The following is a 17,651-nucleotide window of genomic DNA, read 5'->3' on the forward strand; positions in this document are numbered from 1 at the left end:
ATCTTTATCACTGAATGATTCAATCAAATAACTGATTAATTAACCACTCTGACGAATAATCATGGGACACTTCAAACATGTACAATTACATTTAATTTGTACAGTGTGACATAAATCCATTTAAAAATCAAAGTATGTTATTGTACTAAAGTCCTTATTATATATTCATATTATTGTGTTTGAAGTACTATATAGACATTTTTAAGTCAAAATGCAAATGATTCTTTAAAATGTCCTGTTAAAAAAAACTAATACTGTACCTGTTGGAATATGGCATGTTGTATGCAGATTGCCAGTTATTAAAACCTATAGCTTAAATGCAATGCAAAATCTGATTTTTATCAACAACCGGTTTATAAATCCAGAGTTGGAATTTTCTGCAAAATAATAATGAATATTCTATTTCAATCCAACCAGGAGAGCAAGATGAGTCGGTGTGCAAGACTTACCTGACGCAGATCAAAGACCTCCGCCTCAGGCTGGAGGGATGTGAGAACAGAACAGTGACACGCCTCCGCCAGCCCGTGGACAAGGAGCCTCTGAAAGCCTGCGCTATGAAGACTGCAGAGCAAATGGTAAGAAACTGAGTTTAAAAACATGAACACAAAGTCAAGAAGGAAAGGGAATTACCTAAAGAGTTCCTACTAGAATATCTTTATTGTCATAACACTAGGTACAATGGAATTCCCTAACCCTTCTCTCAACGCAGTGAAAGTATGTGAACAAATAAATAAAAGCAGTTATCAAACCAGTAGTAGCAGCAAAGAGAAGGCCGTACTTAGATCTAATTAACTTTAAATATACATATTAACAACATTTATAAATCTACAAAATGTACATATATGTTAATAAATAGATGTTAAAATAGATAAACAAGAAATCTTTGTTTATATTAATGTGTGCTTGCAGTCTTTGAAGGGTGGAGGTGTTTTTTTTAGCATTGTAGTGCTTCATTTACTTAGTTACTATGTTTAAAACTCTTATAATATCTCGTAACACATCCCAACTAAACCAAAAACAACGATAATACATGCAAACAAATAGCTTTAATAATGGGTCACTAAACGATCTGCCTTTTTCTCAATGACAGAAAGTCCAGTCCGAGCTGGAGGGCTTAAAGAAAGACTTGAACTCCATCACTGAGAAGACGGAGGAGGTTCTGGCTTCTCCACAGCAGATTAGCTCCGCCCCCATGCTGCGCTCCGAGCTGGACGTCACGCTGAGGAAGATGGACCACGTCTACGGCCTTTCCTCTATCTACCTGGACAAGTGAGGCTTTGTGACTCCTAGCACATCCTGGTTATTTCACAGCTGGATTTGTGCCTTTTTATTAATGTGAACACATCTCGATTACAGGCTGAAGACCATTGACGTGGTGATCAGGAACACTAAAGAAGCAGAAGCCGCGCTGAAGACTTACGAGAGTCGTCTGCTTGATGTTAACAAAGTTCCAGAGAATGAGAAGGAGGTGGAGGAGCAGCGTAGTCAGCTGAAGGTATTTTTCTTTTCATAAAGACAGTCATTTTACATATTGAATTGTATCATCTTGATGATAACTTGTTATTTTTGTGTCACAGTCAATGCGTGCCGAAGTAGAGGCCGACCAGGTTATATTCGACCGCCTGCAGGACGAGCTGAGGAGAGCGTCGACCATCAACGACAAGATGACGAGGATCCACAGCGAGCGCGACGCCGAGATGGAGCATTACCGTCAGCTGGTCAGCAGCCTGCTGGAGCGCTGGCAGGTCGTGTTCGCTCAGATGGACATGAGGCAGCGGGAGCTCGACCTCCTCGGGCGCCACATGAACTCCTACAACGTGAGCTACGAGTGGCTCATCCACTGGCTGGGAGAGGCCAGAAAGAGGCAGGAGAAGATCCAGGCTGTGCCCATCGGAGGCAGCAAGGCTCTCAGGGAGCAGCTGGCAGAGGAGAAGGTATTGTTAAGAACATGTGTGTGGGATAGGGAGCCAAAGTCAGTATGCCCTCTGGTGGTCACACTCAGGGGACACATTTAACCGTGTCTTGAATTCCTATGAAACTCTGGGTTTTCATTGTTTTACAGTTTTTTTTCTATATTTCTTATTAGGTCTTAGCTATATTTGATGTTGCATTTTAAAGGACTCTGAGAATTAGCGGTTGTGGATATGACTAAGAGAATATAGAATCTAAAAATAGAGTACTGAAGTCTGATAATGATTAGAGTAGTAGCTATGTTTTTTCTTCTTTCTTCATAATTTTTTTTTAATGCGCTCTTATTTCAATAACAACATGTTTTTAATATCTGAGTGTTGTCTGGTTATAATGGTTTCATTTATTTTTCCAGAAACTCCTGGAAGAGATTGAAAAAAACAAGGACAAGATTGACAGTTGCCAGAAAAATGCAAAGGCTTACATCGATTCAGTCAAGGTGTGTACTGATATTTCCAGCTTTACAAAAATAAGTTTTTTTTTATGGTTCAATTAACCTTTTCCTTCTCTTTTTAGGATTATGAGCTCCAGATTTTGACTTACAAAGCCCTCCAGGATCCCATGGCATCTCCTTTAAAGAAACCCAAAATGGACTGTGCTTCTGATAACATCATCCAGGAGGTACGTCACACATGAGAAGAGCAAACACCTCAAGTTCAGTTTAGTATGACTGTCTGCTCATAACAAAAAGTATTTAAATGTTATATACATAATCCTGGTAACAAAATGTACTATAAAGAGTGACACACATTGATATAACATGTGTAAAGTAAATGCACTCCATCTTTTCCAGTATGTAACTCTGAGAACCCGCTACAGTGAGCTGATGACTCTCACCAGTCAGTACATTAAGTTCATCACAGAGACGCAGCGCCGCCTGGAGGACGATGAGGTAAAAACACACATTAACCCTGGAGTCGTGCAGCAGCAGGTTCCTGTCAAATAACTATCTAACACAAACAATGCAACTCCTACCTGTTAACTGAGTGATGTATGGGAAATCATTTGTCATTAAATAATACCAAAATGCTTAAGAAAATCTCAGAGATTATTTACAGAGTGACAGCCTTCAGTGGTGAAGCAAACGGTGTCAACACATCACATCCCCCCTACAGTACATGTCGCTCATTCCTCTGTGTATTTAGTCAATTCATGTCACATAGTCTGTACATACGACACATGGTGCATCAGTCACATTTTACACTGCTTGATTAAGTCTTTGCTTCTTTATTTCCTCTTGAAATCACACACACTTGTGATTTCTGTTTGGCTACCTGCCTTCTTAGATATTGTTTTTTCTTCCTTAGCTTTTACTTTGTTCCCCCTTTTTTTCATTTTCTAACTTTCTATTGTGTTTGATCCCTTTGATCTGCTTGCCAGTGCTTTGTCATGATGAGTATTAATCGCACGCTTAAGAGATGAATTTACCCCCAAAGCACCAGGTATTTCAAAACATAAAAAAGGACCCTTTCTGTTCATGTCATCCGTCTCTTCATCAGGCTCTTTTGTATAGTCGAAGGAAGGTTCAGGGCATTTAGGAGACCTTTCATAATTGTTCATTAAGAAGTTTCTCTGATCAATTGGCATCAGGTTCCTGTAAGCATGATCTGCCTTACTAGTGTAGATGTCAACGTTTGATCTAAATGGGCAAGCCAGTTTATGTAATTATTTTGTCTTCCTTTAATTATCTAACAAAAAGGCACTCTTTAAGGATGTGTATTTTGTATCAATACTGTTAGGGGCTGCAAATCATGATTAATTAAAAAAAGTATTAAATTCATCTTTTAGTATATTAAATCAAAACTTATGAAATTATTCAAATCACAATTTGCAGTTACATCTTTAAACATGTTGTTTTATTTGTCGAAAAGTTAAAAATAAATCAGAAATTGCAACTGGATTTTTTTTTCACTTTTTCTGCTTTTAAAAGAAATATATTAAGATAACTAACAATTAATTTGAGTTAAGTAACAACTGTTTTCTTATCGACAGAATGACCACTTGTTTTATCTTCAACCTCAGATTTCAAAAAATCAAACCAACCGAGGATGTTGATTCAAATATACCAGCAATAACCATCCTAAACCAGATGAATTATTGATCATTATGAAAGATTTCTAAAGCGTTGGACCTTCTGATTTGTACACAATGCAATGCCCACTTCTAAAGAGTAGAACTCATGTCTTGATGTTATCTGTTGTCAGAGTTAAATGTACCCTGATCTTGGATTAATGTCTGGTCACTTTCATTTTAATCCAAGCTTTCTTTGTGTTACATCAAATCATGCTGTGTTTGCTGCATCACTATATGCTATTCTTCTTTATTTCCTGCTTATATCCTTAATGATTTTTTCAATCAGCTGCTTTTAACCAGTTAAACCCCACGGCTGGGGCAAAACGCAACATCTTACAAGAAACAGCATCTGAGGGCTTCTTAATATTTAACAAACTGTGAATGTCTCATACCCACTTAACGGGAAGAAACTCAGCTTTCAGACAATATTAACAATTTTTAGCTAAACGACACAAAAGGGTAATAACAAAGGCTCTGAATTAGCCCTGAGCGAAGAAATGCTAACGCACTTAGCACAGAACTCAAGGTAAAATACCCTTATTACTTATTGGATCTGCACAAACAAGATATCGATTAGCAAACTGAGATTCCACAAATTCCAGACATATAAGTATCATCACTGAGCGATCAGAACTCGAGGCGAAACGACAACAAACAACAACAACAACAACAACAACATTTGCTTTACGGAGCCAAAACGGCTAAAAACGTCTTACCTTTGTTGTTTTCTGATCAAAAGTTGTGTTCAATGGCATTAAAACGAGAAAACCGCTACAGAAGGTTAATCCATAGGTTAATCCAATGTGTCTGTGTCACTTTGAAATGGTTACTGATAATCCATCATTCCATTTGTATGTCAATAATGGGGATTTCATATTAGCTGCTACAATAGCTACTAGAGTGTATGACAGCTTCCGGGGCATTCTGGCTACGCATCCCTCATTCACCAATGGGTAATGTTTGGACTTCCCTCTATTGGCTCTAACGGTTAAAACGAGGTGTCAATCATCAAAATCGACCGAGGGGGGCCGGAGATATGGAAAATGCACCCAAATGACCCCAGAACTGGTTTTTTTTCTAAATATTCTAAAAAGGTCAAATGTCACTTGTTTTTCATAAATCTTGATACAGGGTACTTATTATATGTTATAGTTTGGATTCCTAGAGCTTTTAGTCTACCTTACCATCATCCAAGAGTGATTTTCACTATAAGTAATGATTTTCTTTTTGGACGGACACTATAATTTACATTTTTTTTACTATGTTCAATCTGAATTAACTTTAAAGGGGACCTATCATGCAAAATGCACTTTTTGGTGTCTTTTATACATAAATATGTGTCCCCGGTGTGTCGGGGAACTCACGCAGCGTCAGAAAATAAAACCCTTTCTCTTTTCCTCCGAACCCAAATCTTTTAAAAACGGGGGTATAACGAGCGGATACAGATTTGCTGCCGATATGAAGTTCAATCGGCGGCAGACCCACAGAAAGTTGCTATCAGAAACAATGCCTGATGTGTTTTGGACGTAATCTCGTCTTTGTTTACATTAGCAAGCCTCGCTAACACTCAGAGCTAACCTGTTCTGTAGAGCACATGTGTTTTAAAAAGCAGGAAATAAAAAAAGGAACTCACCTTGTGATAAACCCGCAAGAGAAAAAGCATTTGAGCTGCATACTGTTTCAGAAATAATCCTTGATGTGTTTTAGAACAGGATGGCGTTTTATCACAGCAGAATTTAACTTTATCTCTGGTAGAATTCTGATAAGGCATTAGCTCCGTCTCCTCCTCTTTTTTTTCTCTTTTTTTTCAAGCTAAGGACCCAACATCCGTGTTTCTCTAACAGGGTTGCAAAAGAGGGGTATGAGCAGTATGAGGCATGGCTACAATGGGTGAACTGTTTGGTATTTTAAGCAAAAAACTTCACAGACATGTCTTGTATAGGTATGGCCCTACAATAGGTTTTTGCAATATAGCATAATAGGTCCACTTTAAAATAAAAAAAGTATATATTGATTCTGACTTTTCTACATCCAACTCACAGGTTTATCATTGCTTTGAGAAAAAAGATTATTAATTTAACTCTTTTAGAAGGGAAGATATGGTCAATTGTTCTGGGAATGTCATTTTCGAGCCTGAGACCTGAAAAACAGGCTCAGGGCTCAACTGGTTAATTTAAGAATGTAAAGATTAAGGAAACACGACTACATGTATAACCCTAAGTATCAAATAGTGACTGAATTATACAAGAATGTTCCTTTAGAAACCCAAATATTAAACATTTTATAGCAGCAACACATTCCGCACATTTTAACAAAACTTGTACTGAGTATGAAATCATTACGACTACATTCACAAACATACATTCAAAATACATTGAAATACCTGAACTGCATGAAAGCAAAGTGAAGTGCTGTGCTGTAAAGTCAAGTGTCGTTCTGTGTGCCACACATTAAAATAACCTGACAATCATTTCCCAATACAGTATTTATTGTTAAAAAAATGTAACTGTAATATATTAATGTATTTACATATTCATGTACCTACATGTTTTATTAATATCGAAATGTCATTTTGAAGTCTATCACCTAACATTTTCACAATTTCCTTTACTCTCTTTTTGCTTCTACTAATACAGAAAGCTTCTGAAAAACTAAAAGAAGAGGAGAGGAAAAAGATGGCAGAGATACAAGCCGAGTTAGATAAACAGAAACAGTTAGCTGAAGCTCAAGCTAAGTCTGTGATTAAAGCAGAACAAGAAGCCCAGGAGCTGAAGTTGAAGATGAAAGAAGAAGCCAGCAAGAGGCAAGATGTTGCCGTGGACGCTGAGCAACAGAAGCAAAACATACAGCACGAGCTGCATCATCTGAAGAGTCTGTCCGAGCAGGAGATCAAGTCCAAGAGTCAGCAGCTTGAGCATGCGCTGGTCAGTCATACCAAAATCGAGGAGGAGATCCACACAATTCGCATCCAGCTAGAGATGACAATAAAACAGAAGAAAACTGCTGAGTCGGAGCTACAGCAGCTCAGAGACAAGGCAGCTGAGGCGGAGAAGCTCAGGAAAGCTGCTCAGGAGGACGCAGAAAGGCTCCGCAAGCAGGTGGCCGAAGAAACTCAGAAAAAGAAAAATGCAGAAGACGAGCTGAAACGTAAATCTGAGGCAGAAAAAGAGGCCGCCAAGCAGAAGCAGAAGGCGTTGGATGATCTGCAGAAATTCAAGATGCAAGCCGAGGAGGCAGAGAGACGCATGAAACAGGCTGAGGAGGAGAAACTGAGGCAGATCAAGGTAGTAGAGGAAGTGGCTCAAAAGAGTGCTGCTACACAGCTGCAAACCCATTCCATGTCATTCAATGTGAAGGCAACCAAACTGGAGGAATCCCTAAAGAAAGAGCAAGGCACGGTCCTCCAGCTGCAGGAGGAAGCTGAACAACTCAGGAAACAACAAGAGGAAGCTAAGAAAGCCAGGGAGCAGGCAGAGAAAGAGCTTGAAACATGGAGACAGAAAGCCAATGAGGCTCTCCGCTTGAGGCTGCAGGCCGAAGAGGAAGCCCAAAAGAAGAGCAAGACTCAAGAGGAGGCAGAGAGGCAGAAAGTCGAAGCAGAGCGGGATGCCAAGAAAAGGGCTAAAGCTGAAGACGCTGCTTTGAAACAGAAGGATAATGCAGAGAAAGAGTTGGAGAAACAAAGGACATTTGCAGAACAAGTAGCCCAACAAAAGCTCTCTGCAGAACAGGAGTGCATTCGACTGAAGGCTGACTTTGACCATGCCGAACAACAGAGGGGTCTGTTGGATAATGAGCTCCAGCGTCTGAAAAAGGAGGTGAGTGCCACCGAAAAGCAGAGAAAACTACTGGAAGAAGAGCTGGCTAAAGTCAGAAGTGAAATGGATTCTCTTCTGAAGATGAAAACTGAAGCTGAAAAGAAGACGATGTCCAACACAGAAAAGAGTAAGCAGCTTCTTGAGTCTGAAGCTTTGAAAATGAAACAACTTGCTGATGAAGCGACCAGGCTGAGATCAGTCGCTGAAGAGGCGAAGAAGCAGAGGCAGACTGCTGAGGAAGAGGCAGCCCGGCAGAGAGCGGAGGCTGAGAAAATCCTCAAAGAAAAGCTGGCTGCCATTAACGAGGCAACTCGCCTGAGGACTGAGGCGGAGATCGCTCTGAAAGCTAAAGAAGCAGAGAACGAACGACTGAAAAGAAAAGCTGAGGACGAAGCTTATCAGAGGAAGCTGCTGGAGGATCAAGCCGCTCAGCATAAACATGACATACAAGAGAAAATCATTCACCTAAAGAGCTCCTCGGATTCTGAGATGGTGAGGCAGAAAACGATCGTGGAAGAAACTCTGAGGCAAAAGAAGATTGTTGAAGAAGAAATTCACATCATCAGGATCAACTTTGAGAAAGCATCCAAAGGAAAGTCTGATTTGGAGAATGAGTTAAAGAAGCTGAAGGTTATTGCTGAGGAGACACAGAAGAGCAAACTCAAAGCGGAAGCAGAGGCCGAGAAACTTAAAAAGCTTGCTGCAGAGGAAGAGAAGAAGAGGAAGGAATCTGAGGAGAAGGTAAAGAGGATTACTGCAGCGGAGGAAGAGGCGGCTCGACAATGCAAAGCCGCCCAGGAGGAAGTTGCACGCCTCAAAAAAAAAGCTGATGAAGCAAATAAACAAAAAGAAAAGGCTGAAAAGGAGGCAGAGAAGCAGGTTATTGTGGCCAAAGAGGCAGCGCAGAAATGCAGTTCTGCAGAGCAAAAGGCCCAAGAGGTTCTCAGCAAGAACAAGGAAGATAGCCTTGCACAGCAAAAGATGAAAGAGGAGTTTGAAAATGCTAAGCAACTTGCCCAAGCAGCTGAGAAAGCTAAAGAGAAAGCAGAGAAAGAGGCTGCCTTGCTCCGACAAAAAGCTGCAGAGGCTGAGAAGCAGAAGAAATCTGCAGAGGAGGAAGCTGCGAAACAGGCCAAGGCTCAAAAAGATGCAGAAAAACTGAAGAAAGCAGCAGAGGAGGAGGCATCCAAGCGAGCAGCAGCTGAGGCAGAAGCTCTGAAGCAGAAAAAGCAGGCAGATGCAGAAATGGCCAAGCACAAAAAAGAAGCAGAACAAGCTCTTAAGCTGAAGTCTCAGGTTGAGAGGGAACTAACAATGGTTAAACTCAGACTGGATGAGACTGATAAGCAAAAAGCTCTGTTGGATGAGGAGCTTCAGCGAGTCAAAGGGGAAGTTAATGATGCCGTCAAGCAAAAGGCACAGGTGGAGGATGAACTGGCCAAGGTTAGAATCCAGATGGATGAGCTTCTTAAACTTAAGCTCAAGATTGAGGAACAAAATCGAAGCCTCATGAAGAAAGACAAAGATAAAACACAGAAAGTACTTGCGGAGGAAGCAGGGAAGATGAAGAGCCTGGCAGAAGAGGCTGCCAGACTAAGTGTGGAAGCTGAGGAAACAGCCAGACAGAGACAGATTGCAGAGTCCAACTTGGCTGAACAACGAGCACTTGCAGAAAAAATGCTTAAGGAGAAAATGCAGGCAATCCAAGAGGCAACAAAACTGAAAGCGGAGGCACAGGAGCTCCAAAAACAGAAGGATCAGGCACAGGAAAAGGCTAAAAAACTATTAGAGGACAAACAGCAGATCCAGCAGCGCCTTGATAAGGAGACAGAGGGCTTCCAAAAGTCATTAGAGGCTGAACGGAAGAGGCAGCTTGAGGTGTCAGCTGAGGCAGAGACACTGAAACTGAAGGTGAAAGAGCTCAGTGACGCTCAGTCAAAAGCTGAAAACGAGGCTAAGAAATTCAAGAAACAAGCAGATGAAGCAAAAGCACGCCTTAAAGACACGGAAAAACAAAGCACAGAAACCGTTGTGCAGAAGTTGGAGACACAGAGGCTGCAGAGCACCAGAGAGGCTGATGGCTTGAAGGAAGCCATCGCTGACCTTGAGAAAGAGAGGGAGAAACTGAAAAAAGAGGCGGAGGAGCTACAGAACAAATCTAACGAGGTATTTCTTAATGAAATAAAATAGATAGTCAAATGAACAGTCATATCAAACACACTAACTACAGTATGTGTGGAAGCAAATGTAACATTTCATGTAAATTGCAGAGACTTAAAGTAACATCCAGCAATTGATATGAATGTCATTCAAAACACAATACTACAGAGTTAAAATGGTCGCTAGGGAAAACATTGAAGAACTTTTTGGGAAATACTTTTATTCCCTTTCTTGCAGCAGGTTAGATGTAAACATGATATCTCTCATATCTGTACGCTAATTATGAAACTACTGTGAGGAGACGTTAGCTTAGCATAACGGGGAGATGACAATCCTGGCTCTGACAAGTTCAAAGATAGCAAGATATCTGATGTTGATATCACAGTTTCTTACTTTGGACAGAGCCAGCTAGGAATATGTTCAGCCTCTATGCTAAGCAACCGCTAACTGTTACTTCAGATAGTATGCAGACACCCGAAAGGGATCTTTCAATCTAATGCTTATTTCAAAAATGTTGAACTATTACTTGAAATATTGCTTAGTTACATGCAATTATTGAGTGCTTTTTGTTTTGACAAATAACTGATTTGTTTTTTCTTCTTTCCAAATAGATGGCGAACACCCAAAAAGAACAAATAGAGCAACAGAAGGCCATTATACAGCAGTCCTTCATCACAGAGAGAGAACTGTTGTTGAAAAGAGAAAAGGCTGTTGAAGATGAAAAAAAGAAACTCCAGAAACAGTTTGAGGATGAAGTGAAGAAGGCCGAAGCTCTCAAAGATGAACAAGAACGTCAGAGAAAGCTAATGGAAGAGGAGAAAAATAAACTACAGGCCATTATGGATGCGGCGGTTAAAAAACAAAAGGAGGCTGAGGCAGACATGAAAAACAAGCAGACAGAAATGGAAGTGCTTGAAAAGAAAAGGCTTGATCAAGAAAAACAGCTGGGAGCAGAAAACCAAAAGCTCAGGGAGAAACTTCAGTGTCTTGAGGGTGCCTCCAAACAAAGTGCAACCAAACAGGTTGCCTCCAAAACGATTGAAGTGCAGACTGATGTGGTCTCTGAAGAGCAGTTAGTTACCATGACCAAGGTGGGAACAACAAAGACAGTCTTCAATGGCTCTGTTGAAGTGGACGGAGCGAAGAAAGTTGCAGAATCACCATTTGCGTTTGATGGAATAAGAGAGAAGGTTCCTGCTGAAAGGCTTCATGACATTGGCGTCCTAACCAAAAAGGAATTGGACAAATTGAAAAAGGGCAAAGTCTCAGTGCAAGACCTCGCAAAGACTGATAAAGTAAAATCTTGCCTTCAGGGTCAGAGCTGTGTGGGAGGTATCTTGACTCCATCCAAAGAGAAAATGAGTGTCTATCAGGCTTTGAAAGAGAACAAGATCACTCCAAACACTGCCACAATTCTTCTGGAAGCTCAAGCTGCTTCCGGGTACATTGTAGATCCAGTGAAAAATAAACTTCTCTCTGTGGATGAGGCAGTTAAATGTGAGTTAATTGGCCCCGAGCTGCATGACAGGATGCTCTCTGCAGAGCGAGCAGCCACTGGCTTCAAAGATCCGTATACTGGAGCCAAAATCTCTCTCTTTGAGGCCATGAAGAAGGGCCTTATTGAAAAAGAGCCGGCCACAAAATTCCTTGATGTGCAGCTTGCAACTGGTGGCATCGTTGACCCGATCAATAGCCATAGAGTGCAACTACAGACTGCATACAAGCAGGGTCAGTTTGATGCAGACATGAACAAGAAACTCACTGATCCTAGTGATGATTGCAAATTATTCATTGACCCAAGCACTCAGGAGCCACTCACCTACAAACAGTTGCTTGATAAATGCACAAAGGATGCAGAGACGGGACTGCTGATATTACCAGTAACAGAGAAAGCCACTCAGAGTGAGAGAACATACACAGATCTGGAGACTAAACAAGTGTTCAGCACATCAAACGTCATTGTGCCTTTTGGAAGGTTCAAAGGCAAAACTGTCACCATTTGGGAAGTCATAAATTCTGAATATTTCACAGAAGAGCAAAGAAGAGATTTGATTCGCCAGTACAAGACAGGCAAGATCACGGTAGAGAAAATATTTAAAATTGTCATCACTGTTGTGGAAGACAAGGAGAAGGAAAGTAAAAATGTGTTCATGGGTTTGAGGGCGCCAGTGTCTGCCAGTGAGCTGTTAGAGTCTAAAATTATCAACAAAGACTTGTTTAACAAGTTGAGTAATGGCAAAACAACAGTGAAAGAGATCTCTGAGATGGAGCCTGTGAAAAAGGCTCTTCAAGGAACACCCAGCATTGGTGGACTTTTGAATGAACCAACAAAGGAGAAAATGCCATTTTATCAAGCTATGAAGAAAGAATTACTGTCACCAGAAACGGTGGCGAACCTTCTTGAAGCTCAAGCAGCGACTGGTTTTGTAATTGATCCCGTCAAAAATGAGAGGGTGACTGTTGATGAAGCTGTTAAGTCGGGTCTTGTGGGCCCCGAGCTTCATGAACGTCTTCTGTCAGCAGAGAGAGCCGTCAGTGGCTACAAAGATCCATATACAGGAAAGAAGGTGTCTCTGTTTGAAGCCATGAACAAAGGCCTCATAAAGAAAGACCATGGCATGCGTTTGCTTGAGGCACAATTGTCAACAGGCGGAATTATTGACCCTATTAACAGCTATCGCATCCCTCATGACCTTGCCTGCAAGCGTGGATATTTTGACGAGGAAATCGGCAAGACATTGAACAAAAACACTGATGACACAAAAGTGTTTTATGATCCTAACTCGCAAGAGGATTCAACCTATGCTCAGCTTATGAATAAATGTGTCACAGACAAAGAAACTGGACTCCCATTGCTTCATCTTTCAAAGAAAGCTGCTAAGCCAAAAGAAGAAAAACAGATTACAGAGGCTAAGACAGAAGAGGCTTTGAACCATTCGACTATGGAACTGGACTATGGCCCTTTCAAAGGAAGAAAAGTCACAATTTGGGAGATAATACACTCTGAATACATCACTGAGGTGCAAAGATTGGAGCTGATACGCCAGTACAGAACAGGGCAAATTACAATTGAAAAGTTTTTAACGATTGTGATAACAATGGTTGAGGAAAAAGGAGACAAAACAAAGGAAGAGGCTTGTTTTGAAGGCCTAAGAGCACCAGTCACTGCTAGCTCCTTGCTTGATTCCAACATCATCGACAAGGCTACATTTGACCAAATCCAACAGGGTAAAAAGACACCCAAAGAAATAAGTGAAACTGATAAGGTACGGAAGTACTTGCAGGGCACAGACCGTGTTGATGGTATCACCATGGAAGATTCAAATGACAAGCTAAGCATATATCAAGCAATGAAGAAGAAGGTTTTGCAGCAAGAAACTGGGCTTGCACTACTGGAGGCCCAAGCTGGAACTGGTTTCATAACTGATCCGGTCAAAAATCAAAAATACTCTGTGGACGATGCTGTGAAGGTTGGAGTTGTTGGCCCAGAGCTTCATGAGAAACTTCTTGCCGCTGAAAAAGCAGTGACTGGATACAAAGACCCGTACACAGGCAGTAAGATTTCTCTATTCCAAGCCATGAAGAAAGAGCTTGTCCTGAGGGAGCATGCCATTCCTCTCCTGGAGGCTCAGTTTAGTACAGGAGGTATCATTGATCCAGTGAGCAGCCATCGTGTTCCCAATGATGTGGCCATTCAACGTGGCTATTGCAGTAAACAAATGTCCAAGTCCTTCAATGAACCCTCCGGTGATGTTAAAGGCTTCACTAATCCCAACACCAATGAAAGTGTTACTTACAAGCAGTTGGTTGAGAAATGCGCAAGAGATGCCACCTCTGGTCTGTGCTACCTGCCTCTGTCAAAGGTTGAAGTTCCTGCTCCTGTTGAGAAATCTTATCAGTACACAGAGGAGCAAGCCCAGACAGATCTAGCCAACACTCAAATTGAGATCCCTCATAAGAGTTTTGCAGGAAAGACCATGAGCATTTGGGAAGTAATGAACTCAAATATGCTTCCAGAAGAAGAGAGACTGCGCCTCATGGAGCAATATCGCTCTGGGCAAATCACAAAGGAAAGAATGCTAATCATCATAATTGAAATTGTTGAACAGAGAGAGACTCTGAAGTCAGAGCAGGGCATGTCATGTGATGTAATCAGAAGAAGAATAACTATTGAGGAGCTATACAGTGCTCGAATTATTGACTTGCAAACGTATAATCTCTTAAAACAAGAAAAGATGAGTATTCGTGAGGTAATGGAAATGCCATCAGTCAAACAATACCTCTTTGGTACTGGTTGTATTGCCGGAATCTTGTCAGTCAATCCACCAAAGATCAGCATTTACCAGGCTATGAAGAATGGAAAGATTAAGCCTGAAGTTGCCTTGAGTCTCCTCGAGGCGCAAGCAGCAACAGGATTCATGATTGATCCAGTAAAAGATGAACTCCTTACAGTTGATGAAGCTGTACGCAAGGGGCTTGTGGGCCCTGAACTTCATGACAAGCTTCTTTCTGCTGAAAGAGCAGTTACAGGTTACAAGGATCCATACACCGGGAAAGTGATTTCTCTCTTCCAGGCAATGAAAAAAGAACTTGTCCCTGAGGATTATGCCTTGAGGGTTTTGGAGGCCCAGAATGCCACTGGTGGATTCATTGATCCTGAATACTACTTCCGCCTCCCCACCGATGTTGCCATGCAGCGTGGATACATCAACAAAGAGACACTTGACAGAATATCTGAACCTACTGAAGATGTGCTTGGTTACATTGATCCAACAACAGATGAAAAACAGTCATACGCCCAGCTACTGAAAAGATGCAGAGTTGATAAAGAAAGTAATTTGCGACTGCTTTCACTGGCAGATAGAAACCTCCTCTTCAAGGGTCTCAGGAAGCAAATCACTGTACTCCAGCTGCTTCGTTCACAGATAATCACCCAAAAGACCTACGACGAACTCACTGAGGGTCTTATTTCAGTAGAGGAAGTCAGCAGAGATGTGAAGAAATACCTGGAGGGTACCAGCTGTATTGCTGGTGTGTATGTAGAATCTAGCAAAGACCGTCTGTCTATCTACCAGGCAATGAAAAAGAACATGATCAGACCAGGGACTGCCTTTGAGCTCCTTGAGGCTCAAGCCGCCACAGGATACGTTATTGATCCTATCAAGAACCTGAAACTAAATGTCACTGAAGCTGTTAAGATGAGTGTTGTCGGCCCAGAGTTTAAAGATAAACTCCTCTCAGCTGAACGAGCAGTCACAGGCTATAAGGACCCTTATTCTGGCAAGATCATCTCACTATTCCAGGCCATGAAAAAGGGCCTCATTCTGAAAGACCATGGCATTCGTCTGCTAGAGGCTCAAATTGCTACTGGTGGAATCATTGATCCACAGGAGAGCCATCGCTTGCCAGTTGAAGCAGCATATGAACGTGGCCTCTTTGATGAGGAAATGAATGAAATCCTCACTGACCCCTCTGATGACACAAAGGGCTTCTTTGACCCCAACACTGAGGAAAATCTCACCTACCTGCAGCTGATGGAGAGATGTATGACAGACCCAGAAACAGGCCTTAGTCTTCTGCTTCTGAAAGAGAAGAAGCGCGAGAGAAAGACATCATCCAAGTCTTCTGTCCGCAAGCGTAGGGTCGTCATCGTCGATCCAGAGACGGGCAAAGAGATGTCTGTGTATGAGGCATACCAGAAAGGGCTCATTGACCACCAGACATATATGGAGCTCGCAGAGCAGGAGTGTGAGTGGGAGGAAATTACCATCACCTCATCTGATGGAGTTGTGAAATCCATGATCATTGACAGAAGGTCTGGGCGCCAGTATGACATTGATGATGCACTCTCAAGAGGACTGATTGACAAGTCAGCTCTGGATCAATACCGTGCAGGAACGCTGTCCATCACAGAGTTTGCAGACATGCTGTCTGGAAACACGAGCGGCAGCAGATCACGTACATCCTCCTTTGGCTCCTCTTCCTCTTACCCCATGAGCCCAATACCTTCTATAAAAGTCCCAGCAACCACATGGAACGACCCTACTGAAGAAACTGGCCCTGTGGCTGGAATCTTAGACACAGAAACCCTGGAGAAGGTATCCATCACAGAGGCCATACACAGAAACCTGGTGGACAATATAACAGGTCAAAGGCTGCTGGAGGCTCAGGCATGCACAGGAGGTATTATCGACCCAAATACTGGAGAGAAATTCACCGTTGCAGATGCAATGAACAAAGGGCTTGTGGATAAAGTCATGGTGGACCGCATCAGTCTAGCCCAGAAGGCGTGCAATGGATTTGAGGATCCCAGAACCAAAGCCAAAATGTCAGCAGCCCAAGCTCTAAAGAAAGGCTGGCTGTACTATGAGGCCGGACAGCGATTCCTTGAGGTCCAATATCTCACTGGTGGTCTAATTGAACCAGATGCTACTAGCAGAGTGTCCATAGATGAGGCAGTGAAGAAAGGCTCCTTAGATGCACGCACTGCACAGAAGTTACGAGATGTTAGCGCATACTCAAAATACCTTACATGCCCTAAAACCAAGCTTAAGATCTCCTACAAGGATGCTATGGAAAGAAGCATGGTAGAGGAAGGGACAGGCCTGCGATTACTTGAAGCCTCATCCCAATCCAGCAAAGGCCTTTACAGTCCTTATAGCGTCAGCGGCTCAGGCTCCGCCTCTGGGTCACGTTCTGGCTCAAGAACTGGCTCCAGGTCAGGCTCCAGAAGAGGCAGCATTGATGCCACAGGTTCAACAACGACTTTCTCTTCCACTGCCTATAGTTCGCCAAGCTATGGCCGCCGATACTGATTAGTAAAGGAATGATTTCCAAGGGAAGGATACACTATAAAGCCACATTTCTCACCAGATACTTCTCAGTAGAGTAAAGACTACCATTATTCTGCTCTGCATGTGGTTGTTACATGACTTTTAATATTTCATTTTCTACAAGTTAAATATTTCTTTATTGTATTTGTCACATTTACTTTAACATATGTTTATGCTCAGACTTTCTAACTGCTGTACTGTAAGCAGCATATGCAACAGCTGTTTTTTTCAAAAGTGCATATAATATTCTTTTGGTTTATAATACCATAAGCATTTACTGTTCCACAAACAAGATTCTATTTACGATATTGTACTTGGTGCACTATAACTAAAACTGTTCATTACCATTAGCCTGACTGTTAAGGAGAACCAATTGGGTTTTACAAGATATATTGTACATGTGTATATTTCTGCAAAAGAAAATGTTAGTTAAAGAAAGATAAATGACCCCCTGCAGAGCAGAATAAGGATTCTCCCCAAGATGAAAAACACTATAAGTGTCTGCTTTAAGAATGCCAAGCTTCAAGATCTTTTTCTGGACTAAACTGCTGCCTCATATACTCTCCAATATACTCCATTCCCAGTTGTCTGTCATATAACCTGGAGTAACAGCAACATCCTAACCTTACAAAATGAACCTCCAAAGAGCAATCTACCATAAATGGAAGAATCATGTATCCTATTATAACACAATCCGACAGTTCCTGACGTTACACGTCCAACCTCAAGACCAACACAAACAAGTCCCTGCCTTTCTGAGCACTTTAAAAGGGTAGGTTTCTTTGTCATATCTGATTTG

At 41.7% G+C, this 17,651-nt stretch overlaps 1 protein-coding gene across 15 annotated transcripts in view; it reads left to right on the plus strand.

The window, feature by feature from the left end:
- pleca (plectin a) overlaps positions 1-17,651 on the plus strand; it is a 105,673-nt gene that overhangs the window by 87,052 nt on the left and 970 nt on the right. For all 15 annotated transcript variants that reach the window (XM_079655983.1, XM_079655984.1, XM_079655972.1 and 12 more), the window contains 9 exons: positions 418-575; positions 1,091-1,269; positions 1,357-1,495; positions 1,578-1,934; positions 2,324-2,407; positions 2,485-2,589; positions 2,762-2,860; positions 6,678-10,025; positions 10,631-17,624. In XM_079655983.1, coding sequence (XP_079512109.1) covers positions 418-575; positions 1,091-1,269; positions 1,357-1,495; positions 1,578-1,934; positions 2,324-2,407; positions 2,485-2,589; positions 2,762-2,860; positions 6,678-10,025; positions 10,631-16,834 — 10,673 coding nt within the window. In that variant the 3' untranslated portion in view covers positions 16,835-17,624. The remainder of the gene's footprint in view (positions 1-417; positions 576-1,090; positions 1,270-1,356; positions 1,496-1,577; positions 1,935-2,323; positions 2,408-2,484; positions 2,590-2,761; positions 2,861-6,677; positions 10,026-10,630; positions 17,625-17,651) is intronic.

This window comes from Notothenia rossii, assembly GCF_949606895.1.
Source record: "Notothenia rossii genome assembly, chromosome: 10".
Lineage (NCBI taxonomy): Eukaryota > Metazoa > Chordata > Actinopteri > Perciformes > Nototheniidae > Notothenia > Notothenia rossii.